This window comes from Nomascus leucogenys, chromosome 10 (genome assembly GCF_006542625.1).
Source record: "Nomascus leucogenys isolate Asia chromosome 10, Asia_NLE_v1, whole genome shotgun sequence".
Lineage (NCBI taxonomy): Eukaryota > Metazoa > Chordata > Mammalia > Primates > Hylobatidae > Nomascus > Nomascus leucogenys.
The window spans coordinates 22434851-22462154 of NC_044390.1; the positions used below are offsets into that span (position 1 = coordinate 22434851).

Consider the following 27304-nt stretch of genomic DNA (forward strand, 5'->3'; position numbering starts at 1 on the left):
GAGGTCTGGAGTTCGAGACCAGCCTGGCCAACATGGTGAAAGCCAGTCTCTATTAAAAATACAAAAATTAGCCAGGCATAGTGGTGGGTGCCTGTAGTCCCAGCTACTAGAGTGTCCGAGGCAGGAGAATTGCTTGAACCCAGGAGGCGGAGGTTGCAGTGAGCCGAGATTGTGCCACTGCACTTCAGCCTGGGTGACAGAGGGAAACCCTGCAATTCATTCCTAAATAAATAAATAAATAAATGCCACTGCTTGCATTTAAGTATTTCTAAACTTCAGTTAGTAAACAATGGTGAGTAAAGGTAAGCCTACGATTATAAAGACTTTGTGTTTTTCAAAAGCAAGTGACAAAATTTTAAGACTAGGACTTGGAGATCACTCATCTATTTCTACAAGAAGTTTCACATCACTTTCTTAGTTTGTCGCCTAACATTCTGTGCCTTTCTTATCTCCCAGAACAAATAAACATGAATTCTTGGATGAGAAAATTAAGCAAACAATTATAAATAAGTTACATTTATAAACAAAAACCACATTACTTATGAAATACTTGTATATGCTAACTCTACAGATACAGATAAGAAATGAAATTTAAATATATGGTGCTTTTTTATATAACAGTAAAATAAGAATCAGATAATCTGTGGCATACTGAAATATTATTATCTCCTCATATATAGCTTCATAAAGGTTGCCAGGCTAACCCCATCCTTCAGTTAGTTATAGTTATTATAGACTGCTTTTTAAATTAAAACACAATATTAATTACTACTTGTATTCAAAACATAATATTTAACTAAGCAAATGCATTAATAAATACATTATGTGGTATTCAAACAAAGGAAAATGTAGGAAATTGTTAATTGTTCTTTTCCTTGACAGGCAGCTATTAACTCTGAAATGTAATCTATATTAATAGTTAGAAAGATGTAACAATTAAGTAATGATACCCATAAAAAGGGGTCCCTTTACAAGCAATGTCCAGGGCAAAGCCTTTGAAGCTTTAGCAATGCCAAATGCATCTTTGCTGTTCAACAACAGAAAAGGAAATATCATTAATTTTGTAAAATCAAATTAACTATTTTTATCATCATTTAATAATATTTCTTTATGCTTTAAATTAGCTTTGCTATGCAACATATGCAACATGTGCTTTGTAAACAATTTCCAAAAACTACATGGGACATATAATTTTTAGTAGGGTAAATGGTGACAGAAAAAAATTCCCATATGATCATTTTCTAACTGCAAAATTCATTCACCATATTAATATTCAGAAAAACAATATCACAATACATCAATTAGGTATCTGGATATTTTCCTCTATTCTGTTCTCGACAGGCCACAAATCTCAATAGTCCCACATTAGTGTTCTGCTATGTGATAAAGGCACAGAATATTATGGAATGTGAATCATCTGGCTGGTATTTTTTAAACCGAATTTGAATATTTCAAACAAAAGTGAAAGTAAATTAGTATTCTGCTACATTACATTGAAATATAGCCGAGAACTGATGGAAAATAGAACAATAAACATTTCGAACACATAGAACTTGTGTTTGTACAGGAACTGTTTGCACAGGGAAACCAAGAATAGTAGGTTTCTTCCTAAGAACTACTCAAAGAACCTAAAGTGATATGTTATTGGGGCAACAATAAGAAACAAAATTTTCCCTTGCCCCTTCTGGAAGACTTTACCTCACGTCACCCCTCTCCCATCAGCTTTAACTGTTACCACTTCCACCAGACACTAGCCCCTTCAAACTATTAATTGGGCTTCCCATAGTGAAACCTACTGCTTCCCATCTTTGGAACTTGCAGGCACTAAGATCTCTCAGCCTCTAAGTTTGTCCCATCCCAATCTCCAGTTCGGTCTGGCCTACTTATTGTAAAAAGATAGCTTTCATTTTTATGCCCAAAACATTTCCTTCTTAGTGACGCCTTCTTAGACCAGTTTCCAACAATGTTAGGATTGCTTATGATTTAGGTTCACTGTAATGTAATTTACCAACTAAATTAGAGCACCTAGAAGAGTAAAAGGGAGTATTAATTATGCTGAAGCAAGGGTGGAAATCAGAATTGTCCCAATATGGCCACCCCACTTTCAGCACATGTGGCAGAACGTGGATCTCAGTCCTCTCATCTTCATCACTACTGGGAACTGAACTATTTGTACAATAAGGCATTGAATGGCTGCTAGCAGAAGTAATAAATACGGCAAGAAAGACAGGTGCTCTTCCCTGAAGAATTACTGTTAAGCCCATCAAGACTGAGACAAGCCGCAAGTTTCGGTGAGTAGGAACAGCTAATGAGGCTCAGGTAGTGCAGGTATACTACAAGGTACAGCCAAGACTAAAGGAAAGAGAAACTCGATTAAAGCAGGCACTTTGGAGAGTCTGTCTACACTGATGGATTCTACAGGGCCTGCAAGGTTACCTTTTTCATTAGTCTCTAGCTTTAGAGCACATCAGAATGACCTGGAGGACTTGAACTAAAATAGAGAGCAAGGCACCATCCGCAGAATTTCAGATTCAGTGGGTTCGGGATAGCGCCTGAGATTTGCATTTTTAACAAGTTCCCTGGTGATGCTGATGCTGCCAGTTCAGTGTCCACACTTTGAGAATCCGTGTCTTACGGGAAAAACAAAATAAATGTTTTTCACCATACTCTGGACTCTGATGACATCTGGGATTAGCTAGCAGGCTGAGCTCTTCTGGTAATCATTTGCATCTGGCATTGTGGCGAATTCGTATGGGTCTACAGCAACCTCAGTTCTTGCCTCCTGAGAAGAATGAATTCGACAGAGGGGGATAAGGCAGAGGGAGATACCGAGGCATGTTTTAGAGCAGAAGTGACAGTTTAATAAAAACCTTTAGAACAGTAATAAAAGGAAGGAAAGTACACTTGGGAGAGGGCTAAGTGGGTGACTTAAAAGGCAAGTGTGAGGCTTGACCTTTTGACTTGGGGTTTTATAGGTTAGCATACTTCCGGGGTGATGTATTACTTCTCCCCACTTGCAAAACTCCTGAAATCTTATCAGGAAGGTGCTGATCATCACTTTCAGGTGTTTTCTATCTATTAGGAGCCAGCGTTCCCTCGTGCCAGCTGTGAACAATTACTACTTTAGAGAAACAGTTAAAAACTGCCTGACCATCACCTGATGGTCGCCAGACACTCCTGGTGTGTGTGTGTGTGTGGGAAGGAGCCCTTTCCTGCCCTATTCATAAGCGACTAGCTATCTATAACAGCATTGTCTTCCCTAATTATGGGGCATAATGACTAGTTTACACATATGTGTATAGATAGATATATGTATATAAATAAGACATATTCATTGAATATCAGTTTATTTTCTAAAAGTCATAAAAATAAGGAAAGGTAAAAGTTTTATCCTTCACAGGGAACAAAAGATTTCTGAGAAACCACTTCTTTTTCATATACAGCAAACACATTCTATGATTTGATAATTGAGTCGAATTACAAATAAAAAAAGCACACACAGCATAAGTAAAGTTTATTTTGTTCTCATGTGTGTACTGTTGCTACTACACTTTATTTCTTTGGTTGTAATTTGTCTTACCCAAGCTTATTATCATCTTAATTATCACAAATTACAGGGAGAAAAAAATGAGATGAGAAATTATTTTTTAAAGTAATTTGAGTAGGGAAAAACAGATGATATGAAATAAGGAAGCATTCTCTAGAGATCCAGAGACAAAGAGCATAAAATCTCCTCATGGGCTAAAGTGGGAAAAGGGAAACAGCAATTGTTTTGTATTGAACTGTTTCAACATCAGAGTCATACCATTTCTTCTCTGGACAATTCTCTCACCGAACCATTTAAAGTACTTAGTAGATTTTTACCAACATTTCAATATGACAAGCTTGTGAAGACCAATCTTTCATTAATTCCTGGATTTAAAAAGCTGTCTGCAATGTAGAAATCCATAAAAAATGTAAGCTGGCCTTAAGCCATAGGCTCAAATCCTGCTTTGTAAAACTTCTACATATAAACTCCCTAGACTAATTGTGACTGGCATTTTTTCCTAAAATATTATAAAAATTCACTCAGGATCAATGCAACTAAAGAGCTAAAACAATCTGTAATAGGTGTTATGATACAATTCTCTTTAGAAAAAAATCATTCATATGTAGCTTTAAAAATGTTCAAAATCAAATAAAAATCTTTTTTATAAAACAACTAGAAAACAGCATTTGCATTAAAGTGGTTGTCCTTGGAAGATGACATTTGATCACAGAAATGTGTCCAGAATCATCTGAACTCTACTGATACCACTCTGTCTCAAGTCACCACATCACCCTGGATGACAGCAATAACCTCCTAAATAGTCCCCATACTTCTATCTAGAGGGTATTCTCAAAATGGCAGTCTCAGTCACCTTGGTAAAATGGAAATCGGATTGTTATTCTACAGCTGATTTGAGAACCCTTACACTGGCCTACACAGCTTGCTATGGTCAGCAAACGTTCTTCCCCGCCCTCTCTTACAGTTCCTGTAATACATCAGAGGAACAATGGCTCCTGGTTCAGGGTCTTTTCACTCACTATTCCCTCTACCTGCAATGTTCTTTCCCCAGATATCCCAGTGGTCTTCTCTCTTACTTATTGGCAAACTTCGGAGATTTAATAAATGCATGTTCAATGAAAAGACTGAACCAACTAATATTAATAATATCTCTATGTGGCGCTCATCTTCAAGAGCAAGCTAAAACCTATCCAGAATTTATCACCAGAAATTTTCCTATTCATATTTCCATTTCTTGCAGTGATTTTAGGCAGAGCTGCAGTAAATGGCCAAACATGCTTCCCAAAGGTGCCATTCACAGTGAAGTTTCTATGAATGGTGGTTTCTGGACTTGAGCAACATGGTGGCTCTGATATTAGGACTCTGAATTTCCCTTGGAACACACAAAAAAATCCAGATATCAATCATACCTTCAAATATATTTTAATTTCAGAACAATTCAAACTATGCAATTTGTCTAATACCTATTATATGCTATTGTATTGTGAAATAAATTAGACTGGGAACAGAAGAGGAAATAATCTGAAAACAGAAGATAGTTTCTTTCATAGGTTAATATACCCCCCAAATTAATATTGTGCCTACTATACACAAAATATGGTAGTACTTGCAGTGGGCATACAAAGATAAACACAATATTTATCCTTGAAGAAGTTCCATTTTATTAGAGGACAGAGGAGATTACAGAGATAGTTTAACACCAAAACTCATATAAACTTGAAAAGGAGGTGTGACATATCACAGGCTGAATGCATCATTTTTATTTCTGAATGGAGGTAATTTTGGTTTGGTTTTGTTCCACCAGCAGCTGGATCATGAAACAGAACATTGCCAGCATCCTGGAAGCAACTATCTGTACCTAGGGACTTTTTCAAAGATTCCGATGATTAGAAATGGGGAAAAGCCAAGATGGAAGTAATTGGGCTACCTGGTTTTAGTCACATCTAGTGGTAACAAGATGAGTGCATAAAAGGGAATTGAAGCAAGTCATTTATGGGGTGTTTCTACTAGAAGAGGGTAGTAACACACTCCTAGTAAGAGAAGGTTGATGATAACACAGCAGTCAGGCTTTAGACTGGCTGTAAGTAGGGGATACTGCCAAAGAGTGGTAGCTTGTTAACGCTAATTCTCTGAGATAATTAAAAATACAGAGGGGGCTCTTCTCTTTTTGCCTCTCTGAAAGGAGCCTTGCTGAGTGTCTTTTTCTGAGTCACCATGGCATTTCAAATATGCTTTCGCTCTTTCAGACTAATCTCTCTAGCCTTCCCTTTATTCGTTTTGTTGCTTTGTGTTTTTATGTCCTTGGCAGCCTAAGTTAGTAAATGCTGGTTTTCGTGAGACAGGCCTAATGTGATAAATGTGCCACAGTTACCGGCCAAGAAAACAGGTGGCCTGGTGAACAAGGAAAAGATACCCAAGAGATCAATCTGGACTGCTTATTGTGAGACTGGGAGGCCCTGGATTTGTTCCTAAGTGAACATGAGACCAAGAATTTGTCCTGATTTGGACAGGTGGCAAGGAAGGTGTCTAGTGCGAAGAAGATTAGAGAAACAGAAGGCCAGGGCCCTGCACTCAACTGGAAAGGAGGTCAGGAAGGTTACAAGTACTTTACTGAATTTATTTCTCCCCTGACTCTTTGCAAAAGGTTTATGAAATGCCAGAAAACCATTGAGGGAGTTATGATGACTGTCTTGACAGGGTGTGGGAATTTCTGCAGGCTAAGAAAAAGCGGGGAGACTGGGGAGGAGGCAAGAAGCTATAAGGGAGAGAGAAGGAATCGGAGGAGGGACAAGGAATGGAAGGTAACACAATTTCATCATAGGTTTAAGTAACATACAGATTCAACAGGGATCAAGAATGCTTCAAAAGAGAAAATAAGTTCATGATGGGCTTCAAACTATCTTCAGGGTTTTATCACTTAAAGAGGAAGAGAAGGATGCAACTAGACGAGGAATACAACCTCATCAGAGACCCAGAGGTGAGCAGCCTCATTTATAGGATGATGGGGTGCATTCTTACACTAGGGAGTTGTAAGGAAAGAGATGAGGTAGACAAGAGGACTCAAACACATTTTTTTTTTTTTTTTTTTTTGAGATGGAGTCTTGCTCTGTTGCCCAGGCTGGAGTGCAGTGGCGCAATCTCGGCTCACTGCAAGCTCCGCCTCCCGGGTTCATGCCATTCTCCTGCCTCAGCCTCTCCGAGTAGCTGGGACTACAGGCGCCCGCCACCACGCCCGGCTAATTTTTTGTATTTTTTAGTAGAGACGGGGTTTCACCGTGGTCTCGATCTCCTGACCTCGTGATCCGCCCACCTCGGCCTCCTAAAGTGCTGGGATTACAAGCGTGAGCCACCGCGCCCGGCCTCAAACACATTTTCTGAGTAACTAAAGAAAGGAGCCCGTTTCTGAGACTAAGTTAGGGCAGTAATGAGAATGGAGAGAGGCAGCTCAAAGAGCCCAAACATCCTTTTCCTAGGAGAGCTCCGGGTCTTCTCAGTGTGCTCACACACCATCTCAATGGGCTTTTCTGAGATATTCATTTCAAGATGTGTCAAGCAAAGCACATAATAGTTAATAGCAGAGCACACAAGCTTTGAGAGCAATTGTTTTAATTAAGGCTGAAGAATAAATTGCAAACAAGAACCTCAAAGTGGATTTGCTTGCTGAGTCAAATAAGACTGGAAAAACTGTTTCTCTCCCTGCCCCACCAATGTGTTTGTGTGTGTGTATTCAATTTATCTTCACACAACACAAACTTCATAGACACTACAGAGTTCTCCAAGATGAGCCATGTTGAGATTTGTAGCTACAGAGAAAAGTCCCTGTGATTTACCCAGTTAAGTGAGCATGTACTTATGGAAATAATGGAATAATGGAAACAATCCATTATTTTTCCCTTAAAGAACTGTTTAGACTGTTGAGCACAATGTCTACTCTCTTATTCGTAAGGTTACTTATAATCTTCCGTCCTCCTGCAATTATCCCCTTTCTCTGATCTTTTTGTTTACATGGAAAGAGGTTTACAGTCCTCTTTTTCTTAATCCTAGGTTTTTACTGTGTCTCTTCTTCCCTTAATTTGTCCCTTTATTTATACACCTTATTCAAAATTTTTTTCATCATTCTCCAGGATACTTTTTTTATTATAATTTTAAAATAATAAATGCCTATTGTCACAATTCACTGAGCATTTATTATGTGCTAGTTACTTTATAAAATTGTAAATAAATCCTTACAACTTTAGGCCATAGTAATCCTCTCTAGATTATGACACTGAGGAGCAGAGAGTGCAGCACAAGTCACCTCATGCTCAAGGAGATAATCTGCAGTAGGGCTGGGTGTGCCTTGTTCCAAATCCATGTCACTGTTTAAAATCTGTTGCTCTGTCTACTCCCTACATCTACGTCTTAATTCAGTTCTTATCATCTTGCTTTTGTGGCTTCTAGAGTCCTATACAGAGACAGATTCAAAAGAATGTATGCTAATTTTATATAACTGTATGTCACCTTAGCAAAGCATGACCTAGTTATAAATACTTGTTTTTAAAGTGGATTCTATTTCCATACACACAAAAAGGGGGCACAGATGAGAAAAGGGAAGTTGAAAACTAACCAAAGGCCAGTCTACCCTTCTTTATTCATTTTTGTACTGAAAAATGTTGATGACCTGGTGCGGTGGCTCATGCCTGTAATCCCAGCACTTTGGGAGGCTAAGGCAGGCAGATCACGAGGTCAAGAGATGGAGACCATCCTGGCTAACACGGTGAACCCCTGTCTGTACTAAATTACAAAAAAATTAGCTGGGCATGGTGGTGGGCACCTGTAGTCCCAGCTACTCAGGAGACTGAGGCATGAGAATGGCATGAACCCGGGAGGCAGAGCTTGCAGTGAGCAGAGATAGTGCCACTGCACTCCAGCCTGGGCGACCGAGTGAGACTCTGTCTCAAAAGACAAAAAAGAAAGAAAAGAAAAGGAAAGAAAAAAAGTTGATTGACCAACCTTCCTAGGTGAAGCACTGTGGTCAGGGCTGGAACCCCTGCAGCAAGGCCACTCTGGTTATTGTCTTGATTCTTTGGTTTTGAGTTACAGTTTCTTCAATTTTCACATCGGTATAATCTCACTGAGTTATTAGAAGGAACAAGTGAGACAGTGTAAATAACACCATGTAGGGTGAGGTCTGGTGCCTTGCCTCCCCCTTTTCTTTTTACTAACTTCTCCATGAGCTCCTTTCCGGTTCTCAAGCTGCCCTTCCTCCCTAGGGCCTTCAAGAACACAATGATCGGAGCTCCCTGGGTTTCTTCACCAGCAGTCCTCCATAATATCAGCAATCTGGCTCTGGGTCTGTGTCACCATTGGGGACCCACAAGGCTCACATTTAGTAAGAGCATATCTTTGAAAGAACAAGGAAAACCATAAACATATTGTGAGCTAGGGTGTCAGAAGAGGCTCAAATTCTTGCTCTGCCAACTTACTAGTCATAGGGACTTCAATGTGCCACTTAAACTATTGGAACCTTAAATCCTATATTTGTAAAATAGGGGTAATGTTATTTCTGAACAGGACTCAGGAACTGACAAAAATATGCAGAAAAGTGCCCAGTGCTTGGTCAGGAATGTAATTGTTAAACACTGAGCTTCAGTAATAACAGCACTAGCCTTAATGAGCACATATGTGCCCAGCATGACGCCAAGCTCTTTATTTTCTGCAAATTTTCATAACTCTGGAGTAAGGACACACCATATTACTTGAATTGATTTAATCGTCCTAATATTGTGAAGCATTTTGCAATCCTATAGTATACTTTACAACACAGTTTCATTTCTTTCTCGTTTTTTGGAAGAGCTATAATGAAACTTTGTGGGTGAGAAATGACATCACCATAGAATGTCATCATACCATCTTAGCATGGTCTTATAATTCTATACGCTGACATACGAGATGATAACATTGCAGTATAGCACAAATGGCCCTGTAAAGAATTTATCTACTATTAACTGGCATTGAAACCTTGGGGAGTATACTCCAAAGTCATTGCTTGATGATATCACTCTCCTCATCTGTAAAATAAACATAGTCATGTACCCTCCCCTTCTCGCTGTGGGAATTAAATGAGATGCCATATGTGAATTTCTCAGGCCACAAAAGTACTCAGTAAATGTACTATTATATTATGAATTCATCAAATGTATTATATATATTTATCAAATATATAATATATTCATCAAATACAATATTTGAAGATTTCATAATGGAAATATTATATTTAATAGACTCCATGCAAGTGGTCTTTCTCTACTTTTTTTTCCTTTCTTGCTTAAGTTTTAAGTCTTAAAAGTTTACATGTTGAGTTCCATTCAGTAATTTTGGATAATTGGTTGGTTACCATAATTATCCTGCTATCTACTTGAACAATAGATTAAGATGCTTGTTCTTGGCCAGGAGTGGTGGCTTACGCCTGTAATCCTAGCACTTTGGGAGGCCAAGGCAGGCGGATCACCTGAGGTCAGGAGTTCGAGACCAGCCTGGCCAAACATGGCAAAACCCTGTCTCTACTAAAAATACAAAAATTAGCCGGGCATGGTGGTGGGTGCCTATAATACCGGCTATTCGGGAAGCTGAGGCTGGAGAATTGCTTGAACCCAGGGAGCAGAGGTTGCAGAGAGCTGAGATCGTGCCACTGTACTCCAGCCTATGTGACAAGAGTGAGACTCCATCTCAAAAAAAAAACAAGGTGCTTTTCTATTTTATTAAAGTATTTGTCCTTCATAAAAGTAATGTGCTCATTATAGAAAATTTAAAATAGAAAACATTAAGCCTTCTGAACAAAGGAAAACAAAAGGGTGCATGTCTAAAAAGCTAATACATCCATTCTAAACATTCTGATATTTTAAAAAGTTTGTTTTGCTAATGACATAGTTATTTTGTAGAATTTATTCATACTCCATGTATAATTTTTATTCTTTTTTCACCTAACATAATAACATGGGAAGTTGTCTCATTATTATGTTTCTTTCATAACCTTAATTTAGGATTTATAAGATTTCATCAAATGGAAATAATCTCACTTGATTGAGCTATCTCCCTTTTTCAGATATTTAGATCAGATATTTCAGATGTATGCCTTCCCATTTTTACCTATAACAAATAGCAAAGTCAAGGCTCAATTACTATCTTTGCTGATAATCTTAAACATTAAAAAAACTTTATTTCCTTACGATATATTATCAAGAGAGAATTATTGAGAATATGTGTTAGAGCAGATTGAGGGAATTCATTATAATTTATATTTTAATTCCTTTGATTTCCAATGAGATTGTATGTTTACCTAACTTTTTTTTGAGTATATATATATATATATATATTTATTATACTTTAAGTTCTAGGGTACATGTGCACAACGTGCAGGTTTGTTACATATGTATACATGTGCCATGTTGGTGTGCTGCACCCATTAACTTGTCATTTAACATTAGGTATATCTCCCTAATGCTATCCCTCCCCTCTCCCCCCACCCCACAGCAGGCCCCGGTGTGTGATGTTCCCCCTCCTGTGTCCATGTGTTCTCATTGTTCAATTCCCACCTATGAGTAAGAACGTGCGGTGTTTGGTTTTTTGTCCTTGCGATAGTTTGCTGAGAATGATGGTTACCTAACTTTTAAAACCAGTTGTATCATTTGTTCCTATGCCTTGTTCTTTATATTCTATTTTCCTTGTAGTTGTATAGTTTCTCATCTCCCAAGTAGATTGACCTTTTATTTTTTGCCTTTACAGAAATTATTCTTCAACGGTTTATTGTTTGCCTTTTTATCATATTACTTTTCAGAAACACATTAGTGCTTTAATTTTTCCTTAATTCTTTGCTTTTAAGCTAAAACCATTTCCTGTTCCCATTTTAGTTATGGGAAAGTTTTAATTATAAAAGGCTTTGGAAAGTATCTTATGTAAAATACACGAAGGTATGAAGATTAAATTGTATTAATTTATTAGATACATTTTAATAATAAGGGGTTTAGGAATAAAAAATCACAGGTGAGAAATGAAATAGTTTGGAACAACCTTTAGGAAAACCTTAATCTAATTACATATCTGTGAATTGCTGATGCTCTTCTTAGAGCATTAAAGGGACACATAAACATTGATTTTTTAAAAAAAGATGGTTTGGTCTTAAGTATTAAACGTAATTGTAATCTCAGTGTAATTTTGCAAAGACTCAAAATCTATTTTCATTTTTAATTAAGGCAATATTGTTATTTGGTTCATTATTTAATTAAAAAATTCCTCTTGCTGTTTTCAAAGTGACTGAAAATGAAAGGATAAAACATAGCCTCAGTCCATTACCATCTTCTAAGTAGCTTTAGTTATGAATAATAAAAAATAATACAGGCCACTCACCAATTCAACTCATTACATATTTCAAGCCTCTCCTTTCAGTGCTCAGTGTTGAAAGACCAAGCCTATTATTTTAACACTGTCCTCCAGAGCCTGCTTTTAAAAGTGAAACAAATAATATATGAACTATCTGCTACGGTTTGGATATGGTTTGTCTGTTCCTACCAAAGCTCGTGTTGAAATTTGATCCTCAATATGGTGATGATGGTAGGTGGGGCCTACAGGAAGGTGTCTGGGTCATGAGGGTGGACCCCTCCTGAATGGCTTGGTGCCCTTATAGTTGGTAGTGAGTTCTCTGGTGAGACTGGATTAGTTCTTATGACTATGGATTAGTTCCCATGAGAGTGAGTTCTTATAAAGCCTGGATGAACCTTGGGTTCTCTCTCTTTTCATGTCTCTTCTTCCCCTTTGACCTTCTTCCACCAAGTTATGAGGTAGCAAAAAGCCCTCACCAGAAGCAAAGGCAATGCCCTTGAATTTTCCAGCCTGCAGACATAAATAAACCTCTTTTCTTCATAAATTACCCAGTCTCAGGTATCCTGTTATAGCAACACAAAATGGACTAGGACACCATCGTAGAGAAAAACACAGTATAATAATAACAACAGTAGAAAGTTCTGGATTTAAAAGTTGAAAGAGCTGGGCTTTTCAAGTTCTTCCTCCACTAAACACATTGAACATTTCTGAAATAGGAAGTCACTTAAAAATTCTGAACTTCCATTTTCTCAGACAAATGTAATTAGGATCCATTCCTACCTCACAAGGGTTGGATGACGAAGCAAAAAAAAAAAAAAAAAAAAGACTCAGGGACAAGAAAACGTAAGATAGATGGCAAAGTGCTTAATAAATGTACAATAGTAGCATTCTAAAACTGACAATAGAGCCAAATAATAATACAGATAATTATAATTTTAAAAAATCTATCGTTTTCTATTAGCTCACAAACAAGAATGATGGATTTTTTAAACTAATTAAACTATTATTTTTACAATTTGTGCCTCCTTCCCAGTTTGTAAGATTTGCTAGAACCAGTCTTATTCTCTACTGTGTCCCTATATCTAGTACAGTGCTGGATAAATACCGAGCAGGAGGCTAAAAGCAAGAGGCTCAGGACTCATCACTACACAGCTGAACACTTGGAAATGAAATACGTCACAATTATCAATAACAAATATAATGGGGCCATAGCTTTTTAGAAACTCACTGTTAATAGGAAGACAGGAAAAGAAGAAACTGTCCGAGCTGTATATAAGAGTACTTTTTTCAGTAGCATTACAATCTCCTCCCTTTTAACTTTTCACACATCAGTCCTTAATATTTCATGAATTCCATGTGCCAAAATTTATATACAGTAGGTACCTCATAACAAATGTTCATTGATTTAAATTGTTTCGATCGACACCAAATTTACTACTATGCACCTACAGAAAAGATTTATAACGTATTCTATCTGAAACAATGGTTTTTCTAGTAATTTTTAAAGAGAGACTTCTCGTCTTGACCTTCATTCTTTTGGAGGGCACAGGGGAATTCACAGAGAATCCCTTGAATTACAGGCCCACATGAGACACCAAGGCACCAAATCCTCACCTTTGAGATTTATAAACTGAATTCAATAAAGACTTTATATTATTTGCTTCACACGGACATGGAATACTTGACAACATACAAATACACCATGTTGTATTATTACTTATACTATAGTTTGAAACCTATTTTCTATGCATTCCTTAAAATTTTGATAAAATAGCTGTGAGAAATTGGGTACATGTTACAAACAACAAGAAATCGGAGTACTAGAAAACATTTTTGGAGCCCATGTCAATCTTTCACTTTACAGATGAGAAATCTGAATCCCAGAGACTAAAGGTGCCACACAGCACAACCAACTAACTGAGCTGTATAAACCTGCCTAGCTTGCTTTCTTTCTTGCAAGCCAATCTGAAAAAAATTTTAAAAAAAGGCAATATGCAATGCAATCTCTTCCCCCAAACAAAACTAGTGTATACAAAAATACAAGTAACTGATAGCATTTTAAAATATTGCCTTCTAATCACCATTGCAGCAAATATAAATTAATATAATTCCTTCTGTCTAATCCCAACTGGATGGTATTTTCCAAGTCACTTGGAAGTTCACTAACAAGCAAATCAGAAGCACAAAATCACACAAGAGAGTGGATTTCCCATACAAAACTCACTCACTCTGGCACTTTCACTGGCATTTGCAAAAGCATTTTAAAAAGACTCAAAACACATATATTTCATTTAAACATTTATTTTTAAGCTGAGGAAGTGTTATTATTCATTCAATCTGTTGGCATAACAATCTAAGAATATCTACAACCAGCAACTTGGCAAGGAACTGATACGAGAATCATAGTACGTATTTTCTTAAACAAGAAATAAAAATTCAAATAGAACATCCTTTCAGGCAATTTTGTAATCCAGATCTAGTTCCAGAATGGAGGATATTCCTAACTGAGCTCAATATACATTGCAGATTACTGTGTAAACAGCAATATAGTAGATATACTGATGATACAAAAATGGAAAACACACCGTCCCTACTCTTACGTTAGAATCTTCTAAAGGAAGTAAACATATAATTTCAGTATAAATATTTACATTCCCACAACTACTTCCAAGTCCAAACCACCATCATCTCTTGATGAAAACACTGCAACAACTATCTACAGAGTTTCCCTTGTTCTATTCTGACCTTTCTCTAGTCCTGTCTTCTCCACATGGTTCCTTCCAGTACACTTAGAATAAAATGCAAAACTCCTTAGCTCAGTCTCCAAGTCCCTATGGGCTCTACCTCTGGTTCCTCTGTGGCCTCCCTTCCTCCCATTTTCCTACCTGGTTCAATGTGATCCAGTCACATTAGGTTTTTTTTTCTCTGCTGTGAACACAAGCTTAATATTGTCTTGGACCTTTGAACTTTCTCTTTCTTCTGTATGAACCTAGCTGTTTAATAGTTGGATTAACATAGAGATTTCAAATATCATATTCTCAAAGATGCTTTATCTGACTACCTTGTTTCAAGGAGTATCCAACTTCCTACCTCATCACCTTCTAAAGATGACATCATCCTGTTTATTTCCTATACAGCATTACTTTCTGAACACAGAACAGTGTGGCTGCACCTAGTAGACATACCATATAAATATTAAAATTACTAAAAAACATTCTCTATGAACTTTAAGCTAAGTCATGACATGAATTTGAGTTCTACAACTGTGCACAGCAGGGCCTACTGATTGAAAATATCTACCTATGTCTCTATTTGCCAATATTTTGGGAAAAAAAAAGCAAACCCCCAAAAATAAAACCACAAAAACCCCAAACAGAATATATATATATATCTATATATATATATATATACACACACACACACACACAGGCACACATACATACACATACACACACATACATATATATGTATATATATATTTACATGGTTTTTTTGTTTATTTATTTATTTTTTTGAGACAGAGTCTTGCTCTCTCACCCAGGCTGGAGTGCGGCAGTGTGATCTTGGCTCACCGCAACTTCCACCTCCCGGGTTCAAGTGATTCTCCTGCCTCAGCCTCCTGAGTAGCTGGGATTACAGGCATGTGCCACCACACCTAGCTAATTTTTGTATTTTTAGTAGAGAGGGGGTTTCTCCATGTTGGTCAGGCTGGTCTCAAACTCCTGACCTAGTGATCTGCCCGCCTCGGCCTCCCAAAGTGCCTGGATTGCAGGCATGAGCCACCGCGCCCCAACTCAGAATATATTTTATGGAAGAAAAAGCATGACAGTAATCAAGGAATCCAGAACTTACCTGTAATTAACTTGCGCAAGTCAACTTCATTTTTCTAGGCTTCAATCTTATTTGTTCAACAGACAGGTTATATTACATAATTTTAACAGAACTTCACAGTTCCAGTTCCAAAATTCAATCCTTTGAAATATATCCCTCTAAATGAAAATCATTAAGATCCTCTTAAATTGTCATGTTTTATAATCTGAGCACAGTGAGCAAAGAATCTCATGCACTCAATTATGGCCTTCTCATCTGTTCGTAGATTATTTTGCCCTAACTACTACTCCCTTTTGGAATCTCATTTTGAGTTCTTTCTATTACCAGCTCCAAAGTAGGAAAAAATATTGAAACTTATAAAATTTCATAAAATACCTAACATTATGTTTCATAAAATTATATTTAATTATACAGTCATTCCTCTTGTAGAAAATAAAATACTTCTTATAATGTATGTATCCCAAAAATACTTAAAACAATCCAAGGGTTCTAAGAAGAATCAGTTTTTACACATGCATTTAAAGACATTTGTTATCACTGCTTTCCAAATACCATATAAAATAAAAAGTTTGTAGGCCGGGCGCGGTGGCTCACGCCTCTAACCCCAGCACTTTGGGAGGCCAAAGCAGGTGGATCACCTGAGGTCAGGAGTTTGAGACCAGCCTGGCCAACATGGTGAAACCCTATCTCTACTAAAAATACAAAAAAAAAAAAAAAAAATTAGCTGGGCATGGTGGTGGGCGCCTGTAATCCCAGCTACTCAGGAGGCTGAGGCAGGACAATCGCTTGAACCTAGGAGGTGGAGGTTGCAGTGAGCCGAGATGGCGCCACTGCACACCAGCCTGGGCAACAAGAGTGAAACTCCATCTCAAAAATTAAAAAAAAAAAAAAAAAAAAAAAGTTTGTAGCACTTTCTGTTTAATACAAAAATTTCTCATGGGAGAAATACCTGCTACTATCACCACTGGAAAAAAATATTTTAGGAGAATGATGTAATGTAAAACTCACAATACTTTTTTTTATAAGTAGAAGATGGATATAACCAGATTAATAAGGGGGCCAACTTTTAAAATTAATAAAATAGTGAAACTGCAGTTCAAAAGGAGCAATGATACTGTTTAAAGAAATGGATTGTGAAAAACCTATATATATATATATATATATATATATATATATATATATATATATATATAGTATTCTCTATAATATTACAGGAAACAAGTTTAGAAGATACAGTAAGTAGAATTAGTATGAGGCAAATGAAATGCAGACAGCAGATGGGGGGAAAAAACTCCTATTTTATAACATGCAATGAAAGGCAGCCCTTTAGCACTCAGGGAAAATCACCATGGAACGACTTTCATGGACAGTTGAGGTACCCAAAAATACTAGGCATGAGAAAATCCTGAAGTACTTCATATAGGAAAACCTATAAAAATAAAAGTAAATTCTGTAGCAAACTTAAATTAGTTGACTACTAATTTAACATGGCATTACAGCTGCATTGTGAAACAAAATCAGGAGTTGTACCATCCTGCATTAATGCTGGGAAGATAATGCACTGCAACCCTAGGTTTGTAAACATAGACACACAATAACATAAATTAAAAAATGGATTTGTGGTTGAGTATCTCCATTACTTTATTATTTCCATTCTTCTACACTCGCCGCCTGTCACTGATTTATTTTTACTAGCTGGAAACTGGGAGAAGGAATTAAATATTCTACTAGTATATTAGTTTTATTTCCTTATATTTAATTTCTGTCCACTTTTAAGTTTACTACTTGATAGTCATTAATACATCAAAGCCAACAGTGATCAAAAAACCACTTATTCCCCCCAAGGGATCAGCCAAAGTAAATGCTTTTTGGCTCCCTAAAAGAAATTCCAACAGCAAATCTGGTAGAAATAAGCACATCTTACACAATATCAAACCAGCTATATACTTTGCCTCACTAAACACATGACTCACTACTAATGACAGAGCAGAGTGTGACAGAGTTGTTATGTAACCTCATTCTAGACTGATTAAGGCCAAGGCTAAACGAAATGAGACAGCCATCCTTTGCACCCTTTACAGCTTATCCTTGGCCTCAGTATTTGGCATTTACAGGCTGGTGTATATCCATATCTTCCAGAAAGCAAGATGTTTGAGGCCAAAATGTAAACTTCTAAAACTTCAAAATGACATGCTCAATGAGCAATACGTTATCATTTAGAATGAAAAGAAGCAAATGTTTTATGATAAAGTATGCATAAGGCAAGGAGCTAGATGCTTTCCTGATGAGATCTCATTTAAACTCCACACTGAACTTGAAAAAAACAACTGCGCAATGCCATCCCTGTTAAAATCCTATTAAAATTACTAAAGGAAATATCATGCACAGCCCCTTTAATAGGACTGTTTTGAATGAGAAGGTAGGAATATAGCATGAGGCTAAATCTGCAATAACAAAGTCCATCTCCTCTTAAAATGTTCTTTGCCAGCAAAGCCTAGATCTCATATCGACATTAATAGTAAATGTGGGGGACATGGAAAAAAACTATCAACCACTCACCATAATGCATGTAACAGTTTCCTTTGGTGGGATCCAGCTCAATAGCCTTCAAGAAGAGCTTTTCAGCCTCACTCTTACGACCCTTGAAAAACAGAGAAAATGGATGATTCAGCAACAGATCATGAGGGATTCTTCACTGCCTGGGCCTAACTGAAGTAGCCAAATGTCTACTTGGTAATCATCACAGGAAAGGAAAAAAAAAAAACATTTTGTTTTTATCTATGTGAGGATGATCAAGGAAAAAGTGTTGAGAGAGAACACTGAGGTCTGAACCCTGGAAGGCATGAAGAATATGTAACAGAAGATGAGAATGGCGCACCAAAAACATCAGGCCAGGAATGCAAGAGACAAGGTTGAAAAAAAAAAAAGGTTTCACAGAAACCAGAAAGACAAGACAGTTTTAAAGAAACATTATTGTCATTTTCTATTTTATTTTCTCCCTTTGATTTGTTTCCTCTTCATTCCTTCTTTTTCCTTGTAAAGAACTGTGGCCATTTTAAATTTTGAGATGACAGGCACCTCAAAATACCTAACATTATATTTCATAAAATTATATTGAATTATACAGTCATTCCTCCTTTAGAAAATAAAATACTTCTTATAATGTATGTGGGCCAAAAATACTTAAAACAATCTAAGGGTACTAAGAAGAGTGTGATAGAATTGTTGCATAACCTCATTCTAGACTGATTAAGGCCAAGGCTAAACGAAATGAGCCAGCCATCCTTTGCACCCTTTACAGCTTATCCTTGGCCTCAATATTTGGCATTTACAGGCCAAATATTTACAAGCCATTACAGGCCATTTATGAAAAAAAGAAGTCACAATTTGGTGAATCTCAAGCGGCTACCATTTATCCTTGCTGCAATCACTCAGGACAAAAATTCTGCTAATCCAGGATTTAATCTAAAGCTAGGTCACCTTCTTTGTTGTAGTTATAAGTAAATATTACCATCATACGCACAAGGAAAATAAGCAAAAAACAGGGGTGAACGTTTACATACAACAAATTGATTTTTCATTAAAGAATACCACAGTCCAAACAGATTCTAAAAGTATACCTTCTTCACCTAGTTATTGCGTCTGAACCATAGTTACCTCCATTGAAACAAGGAGGGATGGCACAAGATAGGAGAACAACCCTAAGAAGCACTTGCCTGGAGCAGTGCTGTCTTGTTTGGCATGGTTGGGATGAAGATGTACGGTGACTGTGAAGGGTAGTAAGGCACTGGGTGGTGCCCAAAGCCACAGACCATGGTAAAGACAAATGACCTTATCTGCCTGCTCCTAATTTATATACTCTCTACCCACATAAACTTCAGGCAATGTTTTTTTCTTACTTTGAGTATATTTTTAAAACTATTGTTATGAAGATCAATTTTCTAAAGTTAGAGGTATATAATTAACCTAATTTGCTACATTAGGGGTGTCTAATCTTTTGGCTTCCCTGGGCCACATTGGAAGAAGAATTGTCTTGGGCCACACATAAAATACACTAACAGTAATGATAGCGGATCAGTTTTTTTTTAAAAAAAAAGGTTCATGCATAACTGTCATAATGTTTTATGAAAGCTTACGAATTTGTGTTGGGCTGCATTCAAAGCTGTCCTGGGCCGCATGCTGCCTGCAGGCTGCGGGTTGGACAACTTGTGCTACATGCTATGCAGCTTTGACTCTTTTCTCCATACTCCCTCTCCTTTTGTTCATTCCCTCATTAAAAAAAAAAAAAAAGAGAAAAAAAACCTCACTGTTGCTACATCCTTCATTAACTCATTATTCTAGTAGCTAGGACATAGCCTAATGTCTCTACTACCTATAGCTAGTGATAAGCAAATGATCAGACAACTGACTTCCTCATTTCTTCTATCAATTTAGTAATGCTACTCTATTCAGTAACTCCTCCTTAAATCACAAGTCTTGTCAAATACCAATAATTAAAAATTTTAAATTCCCTGCAATGTTTCCCACAACATTTTAACTTCAAAGGAAAGCACACACAGAATGTTTCCTACACATATACTTTGATAAAGTTAAAAATAAGAAGAATTAGCAAGAATCTTACCAATTAGGTTTCCCTAAATGATATAGTAATTGTAACAAATCAGGCAGCCCAATGTATGAATTAGGAGTACAGATTCTAGGGAAGCAGAACAGCTCCCATACTTGTTTAGCTATGTGACCCTTGGAAAATTATTTCATCTCTTAACTATAATTTCTTTAATACAAAAAAAAAGAGGACAGGCAGAGCATGTGATTTTTAGGGCAATGCAACTATTTCATCTGATACTATAATGGTGGATACGTGCCATTAAGCACTTGCCCAAATTCATAGAACGCACAACACAAAGAGCGAACTGCAATATAAACTATAGACTTTAATTCACTCATCAACTGTAACAAATCTACGACACCATAGTAAGCTGATCATAATAGGGGAAACTGTGTATCTGGGGTTGTGGGAAGATGAGGAGGTTTATGGGAACACTGTACTTTCTGCTCAATTTTTAATAACCTAAAACTACTCTAAAATAGTCTTAATTTTTAAAAAGGATAATAACAAAACCTATCTCCTAAGATTTCTGATTTATCTGATATGATACATGTAAGTTAACTATTATACTACCTACGTATATGTTTGTAATAAATGTTAACTGTTACTTTATATGTATATACACACACACATATATATATATTTGATAGTATACAAAAAATGCAGAGTTATAAATGACAAATATTTTGTTTTATACAGAGCCCCGCAAAACACATGGTCATCTGACAAAATCATCACTGGAAAGCAATATACAAAGAACTTGCAAAAAATGATACTTTAAGAAAAAAGATGTAAAATGAAAGCTATCATCAGTAAAGCACTGTCTATACAAATGTCATATGCAAAGATTTAAAAAGGAAGCTTCCACTTAAGTTTTAAGAACAGAAGAGAAGGAACTGGCTCTTTTATCAATGTCACAGTAAACAGGGTAGTAAAATCTCTCTGTATAGTCCATTGGCAAAACAATATTATGAAATTTTAAAAACATGCAGCAAAACTCAAAGGACAGTACCCTCTTGTTGCTCAGTGGACCAAATTTTTAAATGCAGTAAGTCTCATGCTTTCCTAGATGCAAAATAAACACATTGAAGGTGAGAACATTCTTTCTAGGGGGAGACACTGTACCATCACACAAAACCCATCTTTCTGCTTTGACCACTATTTATTTAGTCAAGTGCCAAATGGTAAAGAGGAAAAGACAGTTCTCAGGAGAGTACAGTAAGCCATCACTTAATGTGGTCAATCGGTTCTTGGAAACAGCAACTTCAAGTGAAATGACATATGATGAAATCATTTTTTTTCCTCATCAGCATTATAACAACACAACATCAAACAAAACAATGTTATTTCAAGGACCTGCTGTACATCCTTTTGCTTTATTAAAGTTGTAGTATCTAAGAATCTATCAACTACGTTAAGTGATGACTTGCTGTATATAAAATGAAAAGTCAACCAAATTCTTTAGCTAACCAGGGATAAAGGTTGCTGGTTTGTAGGAGGGAAGCATGAGAAAGAAGAGGTAATATGATGTTTAATCAAATTTACTATTTCAACTGTTACTGTTCTAGAGGGTTGGCAGTTAAAGTGAAGAAAAAGTCATTTCTCAGCAGATTTTTCCTGGTGTCTTTTATATTATGTCAGCATTCGGCACAAACAAGCATTATTCCTCATTTTGTTTACTGGTTGACATGTCTGAATACATGTACTGGTTCAGAAATGAAGAAAAATGGACTGTATTGAGTATTAAAAACAACAAATATTTATTAAACTCATGAAAAAAAAAACACCATCCCAATTAGGAGAGTGCCTGGTAAGGTCGACACTGATTGGCATCAATAAAACATATAAATGTAAGAGAAATATTCAGTAAAATTTGTTCAGCCTAATCTATATCATGGGATCGGTATTAAGCTAATTCATTTTGTTTTCTTAGCTAAACTGGATGCCACTACCACTGTTCAGCTCAGGTGCATGGCTGAGTGGATGTACAAGGCAAGCAGCATCTCTCCCAATGACCGATCAATGGTTTATCTAACCACAAAGTACACAAATATAAAAATACACACATATTTTCACACACACACACACACATACACTCCATCAATCATTTCTAGAACTCCCCTTAAAGCAAGCAGGAATATTAAATATAAGAGATAATTAGACTATTATGGCTTCAGCTTAAATTGTTTTATTTTTAAAAAGTAAACTATACTCAAACATTTGTCCCTTATCTTTAGTGCCAAATTATTTATTACATCAACTACCCAACTCTGTAGTGTGTCTTGATAACCACAACTCAGAAATACTTTACTAAATGACACCTGAAGGCACCAAGCCCTCACATTGTTGCATTGCATCATGACTTTGAGTGTTTATGTAAATATATATATTTTTATATATTTAAATATGTAAATTTTAATATTTCAATTTATAATAAGAAATATGTGTATTTTGGTCTTCATCCCCAGTTCCTGGTAGAGAACTTCTAAAATCCTTGCAATTTCTTGAACTATACGGGTGCTAGGAGACTTCTGCTCTAATATTTGGTCTTTTACCCTGGGTTCCTGATACATAGCTTCTAATTCTTCGAAATTTCCTAGGGAACAGGAGTGTCCTTTGTTCTTATGAGGCAAATCTTCATAGGCTCCCAGATGGGAGCTGGGCACCAGGAAGATCAAGCCATGATTAGAAACTTGGAATTTTCAGCTCCACCCCTTCCCACTATTCTCCGGGAAGAGGAGAAGGGATGGAGGCTGAGTTAATAATTGATTAGGCCTACATGAAGAAGCCTCCATAAATATCCCTGAATTACAGGATTTGGAAAGCTTCTGCATTGGTGAATAACAACATGTCTATACTCCAGTAGGGTGGCACACCTCAATTTCAGCAGGACAGAAGTTCCTATGCTGAGGATGTTTCCAAACCTCCCCATGTGTATCTCTTTATCTGGCTGTTCAGTTGTATCCTTTAAAATATCCTTTGTAATAATTTGGCAATAGTAAGTCATCTGTTTTCCTGGGTTCTGTGAGTCACACTAGCAAACTGGACCCGGGAAAGAGGGTCATGGGAATCTCCAATTTGTAGTCATCTTGTATAGAAGTTGTGAGTAACCTGGAAACCTACAACTTGGATTGGCACCTAAAGTGGGGCAGCAGCTTTGTGAGACTGAGTCCTTAACCTGTGAGGTCTGCACTAACTCTGGTTAGTGTCAGAATTTAATAGCAGAGCATCCTGTTGGTGTCTGCTGGGCAACGGCTTGGTTTGTGGTAACTTTAATGATTGGTTTGTGGGGAATTCCCGCACTGAGAGTTGTGTCAGAAATGTTCTAGGTTGAGAGTACAATAGGAGAAAATGATGTTTTTCTACTATATATAAATATAAATATATAATACATTTATATGTAAATATATTAATACATTTATGTACAAATATATGTATATATACACTTTTTCCCCTAATGTAAATAGTGCGTTAATCTTGTTCTATAAACTAACACAAATCTTTACCTTTTCTTCTATAGCCATCCAAGTATTCCATAAATACAATAACCAGTCAATATATAAATAGGCTACTATGATTTCTTTTCTTTTCTTTTTTTTTTTTTTTTTTGAGACAGAGTTCCAAGAGTCTCACTCTGTCACCCAGGCTGGAATGCAGTGGTGCGATCTCAGCTTACTGCAACCTCTGTCTCCTGGGTTCAAGCCATTCTCATGCTTCAGCCTCTGGAGAAGCTGTGACTACAGCATGCACCACCACACCCAGCTAATTTTTGTATTTTTTAGTAGACATGGGGTTTCACCCTGTTGGCCAGGCTAGTCTCGAACTCCTGGCCTCAAGTGATCCAGCTGCCATGGCCTCTCAAAGTGGTGGGATTACAGGTGTGGGCCACCATGCATGGCTTTATTTTCTTTATATAACTTAATAGCTTAAAGTTACTACTCAGTTACTTATTTACATGTTATTAGTAAATTACAGAGCTGTGAACAAAGTAGTAACTTCTCCATTTCATATCTGGAAAATGTCATACCAGCTAAGGTTTCTAAAATGATAAAAATAGTTCTTCTGAACTAGCTCCCATTCTCCAACAAATATTTATATCTTAACTGGTGATTACCTATACCTTCAGCATCAGTAGGAATATCAACTAGAACAAAATCAAGAACAAACCAGAGAACTTCATTTCAGTGGCCCTACTCTTTATTTAGAGGCTGCTTCAAGTCTGGGGAAGGAACAGTCTCTTAAGTAGTGTGTTCTAGCAGCCACTTCCGTATGTCTGGTGTTTACTCTTTGGGAATTTCTTACAATTATGAGTGTCTGTTGTTTTTCACAACCAATGCAAATCACATTTTCATTTCACATTCAAATGTTATCTCTATACCAATAACAAATATGAAAGGGAAGCAGCTGATAAAACAGGTCCGAAAGCTTATGTGTAGTTTGGAAAATATGTTGTTTAACCATGCATTATAGTTAAAAGAGTGTAAAAGGTAATTTGTGATGACCATCATTTACAAATAAAAGGAACATTATTTGATAGTTTTGAATGTTTTTTTAAAAAATTTATTGATACAAATATTTGTCCATATTTATGTGTTACATGTGACATTCTGTTACATGTGATATTCCATATAATGACCAAGTCAGAGTGTGTTGAGGTGGGGTGTCCATTACCTTGAGTATTAATATTCACCATTTCTATATGCTGAAAACATTTCAAATCTTCTCTTCTAGCTCTTTTGAACTACACAATACATTGGTGTTAAGTACCGTCACCATATTCTGCTATAGAACATTACAACATCATAAATAGAAATTACAGAATAAAGCTACCTGATACAGAAATGATCTGGCTGAACAGTTAACTGATATTAATGTTTGTCCTCCCTGAATTGTCATCCAAGTCCCACTTTCCATAAATATCTGGTCTTCTGTGCCCTCTTTTCCTAAATGTCCTAAAAGCAGAGGCTGGCTGAAAGATACTTATAGTGTCATAGGACCTAAGCTCATTGAAAAATTGTATCAAGTGACACCAAGGGCAGCTAGAGGTCAAAGTGAGTGCTTCACACTGTTCAAGGACAACATCCAGAATAGGCGAAGAGACCTCACAAGGGAGGAATGGTTCTGTGGTATGCCCAGGACAAGGCTGGACTCCAGAGCCAGAACTGTCATCCTGAGCAAAGCTTCCCTGAAGCCCATCCCCAGTCCCACTGGAGAGCCATCAGGCTTTAAGGTGGTGTCAGCTCAGATCAGATGGCCAGGATAGCCTCCTTCCCAGCTTTGTGAGCACAATTATGCCTCCCAGATTTAGGTTGACCCCTGGGAAAGGAGGAGGTCACAAAACTGGCTGAAGTTAAATGGCTGACCAAGTGGGAATAAAAGACTGCAACAGACTGAGTTTCACTCCAAGATAAAGAAGTGGATCATCACACTCAGCTGCCTTTCCGGCCTGAGAGCCAGATACGTTACATGAGCAAAGGGCACATAGGAATACTTTGCAAATACCAAAAAATAATGGTCAGAATTTCTAAAGAAACATGTATTTGGTTTACCTAAAATACAAATTGATACAAGGAGATATTATTCATCTATCAAAAAATTTCCCAAATAAAGAGAGAATTCAATATTCCTGAGGGTTCATAAAAACAGGTGTTCATACGACACGTTACTAAAATACGGTAATATGTAACAAAAACATCCTGGGGGAAATTTGACACATATGAAAAGCATTAAATCACAGACACACTAGCCAACTGATTCTATTTCTATGTATTTGTCCTAAGAAAATACCTTTAAATACAAAGAAGTTGCTATTCATTTTTATTATAATATTGTTCATACAAACTCAATGTCCATTAGCATGAACTTGATTAGCCAAAAATCATTTCAATGAAATATAATGTTTCTACTAAAATGATTGTGTAGAAAATTATCTAAACCACAAAAGTTCTTCAAGATCCAGTGCTAAATGAAATAAGCAGGCTGTAAATTATAGTTTAAAACCTAATAACATTTTCTTAATTGCACCGTCTGTATAATTGGCTCATTTTACTGTAGGGATTTCAAAGGTGGATAAAAAGATTAGTCACTGGATCTTTCGAGACTGACAAGAAGAGAAGAAGACATCTAGTGTAGACTGTTAAAAAAAAATATACTACACTAGTGGTCAAAATAAGTACCTCAAAACCACAGTACAACTAAGTATGGAAAAATGAAAGAGAAGGCTTCAGAGATGTGATGTTTCACTCTATAAAAATGGATTAAGTTTCTGCTATGTGATAGGCTCGGTTCCAGGCCTTGGTAATCAAGACAAAGTTCCTTCCCTGGTGCAGCTCACATTTTAGTGGTGGAATCCTTAGTTTACACATGCGTAGGTAACACTGTCAGTCTTCAGTGCTTTGTGAAAAATAATGTGGAAGAGAGCAATGCACAACTGGGGTGGGGGGAGGGAGGAGGGTTATGTGTGATAAAGTGACAAAGGAAGGCCTTTAGTGATATTTGAAGAGTGACCTAAGGGAGTAGGCAGGGCAGGCAAAGATCTGACATGTTGGGAGTTTTTAGGCCTATCAAGGAAAACATCATGGCAGCAGTTGAGCAAATCCCATTAAAAATGGTGAGTCGGGAGTATGACAGGAGGGACCAGACTGTGCAGGGCCTAGTGGGTTCCGTAAGGAGCATGAAATTTGTCTTTTTTCTTTTCTTTTTGGTAGTGAAAATTCGTTTCAATTTGAATGCCACATGTTACTTTTACTCATATTGTTTTCTTAGGTGTTAACCAGGAAAGGGTCGAACGGCCTCTGGAAATTGTGCAAATATGGAACACTTCATGAATTTATGTGACGTCCTTGTACAGGAGCAATGAAATCTCTGTGTCCTTTCCCTTTTAGTGTATATGCTGCTGAATTGAGCCCTGGAGTGTCTTTTGATGAGGAAGGAACATCATGGAGGATTTGAAATAGAGG

The 27304-nt window shown here is 36.9% G+C and overlaps 1 protein-coding gene and 1 non-coding gene across 3 annotated transcripts in view; both read right to left on the reverse strand.

The window, feature by feature from the left end:
* TMTC2 (transmembrane O-mannosyltransferase targeting cadherins 2) overlaps positions 1-27304 on the reverse strand; it is a 449619-nt gene that overhangs the window by 86621 nt on the left and 335694 nt on the right. For both annotated transcript variants that reach the window (XM_030819895.1, XM_003259608.4), the window contains one exon: positions 18296-18377. In XM_030819895.1, coding sequence (XP_030675755.1) covers positions 18296-18377 — 82 coding nt within the window. The remainder of the gene's footprint in view (positions 1-18295; positions 18378-27304) is intronic.
* LOC115837115 lies at positions 27151-27253 on the reverse strand. The gene has a single exon (XR_004032149.1). It is a non-coding gene; the product is annotated as a U6 spliceosomal RNA (small nuclear RNA).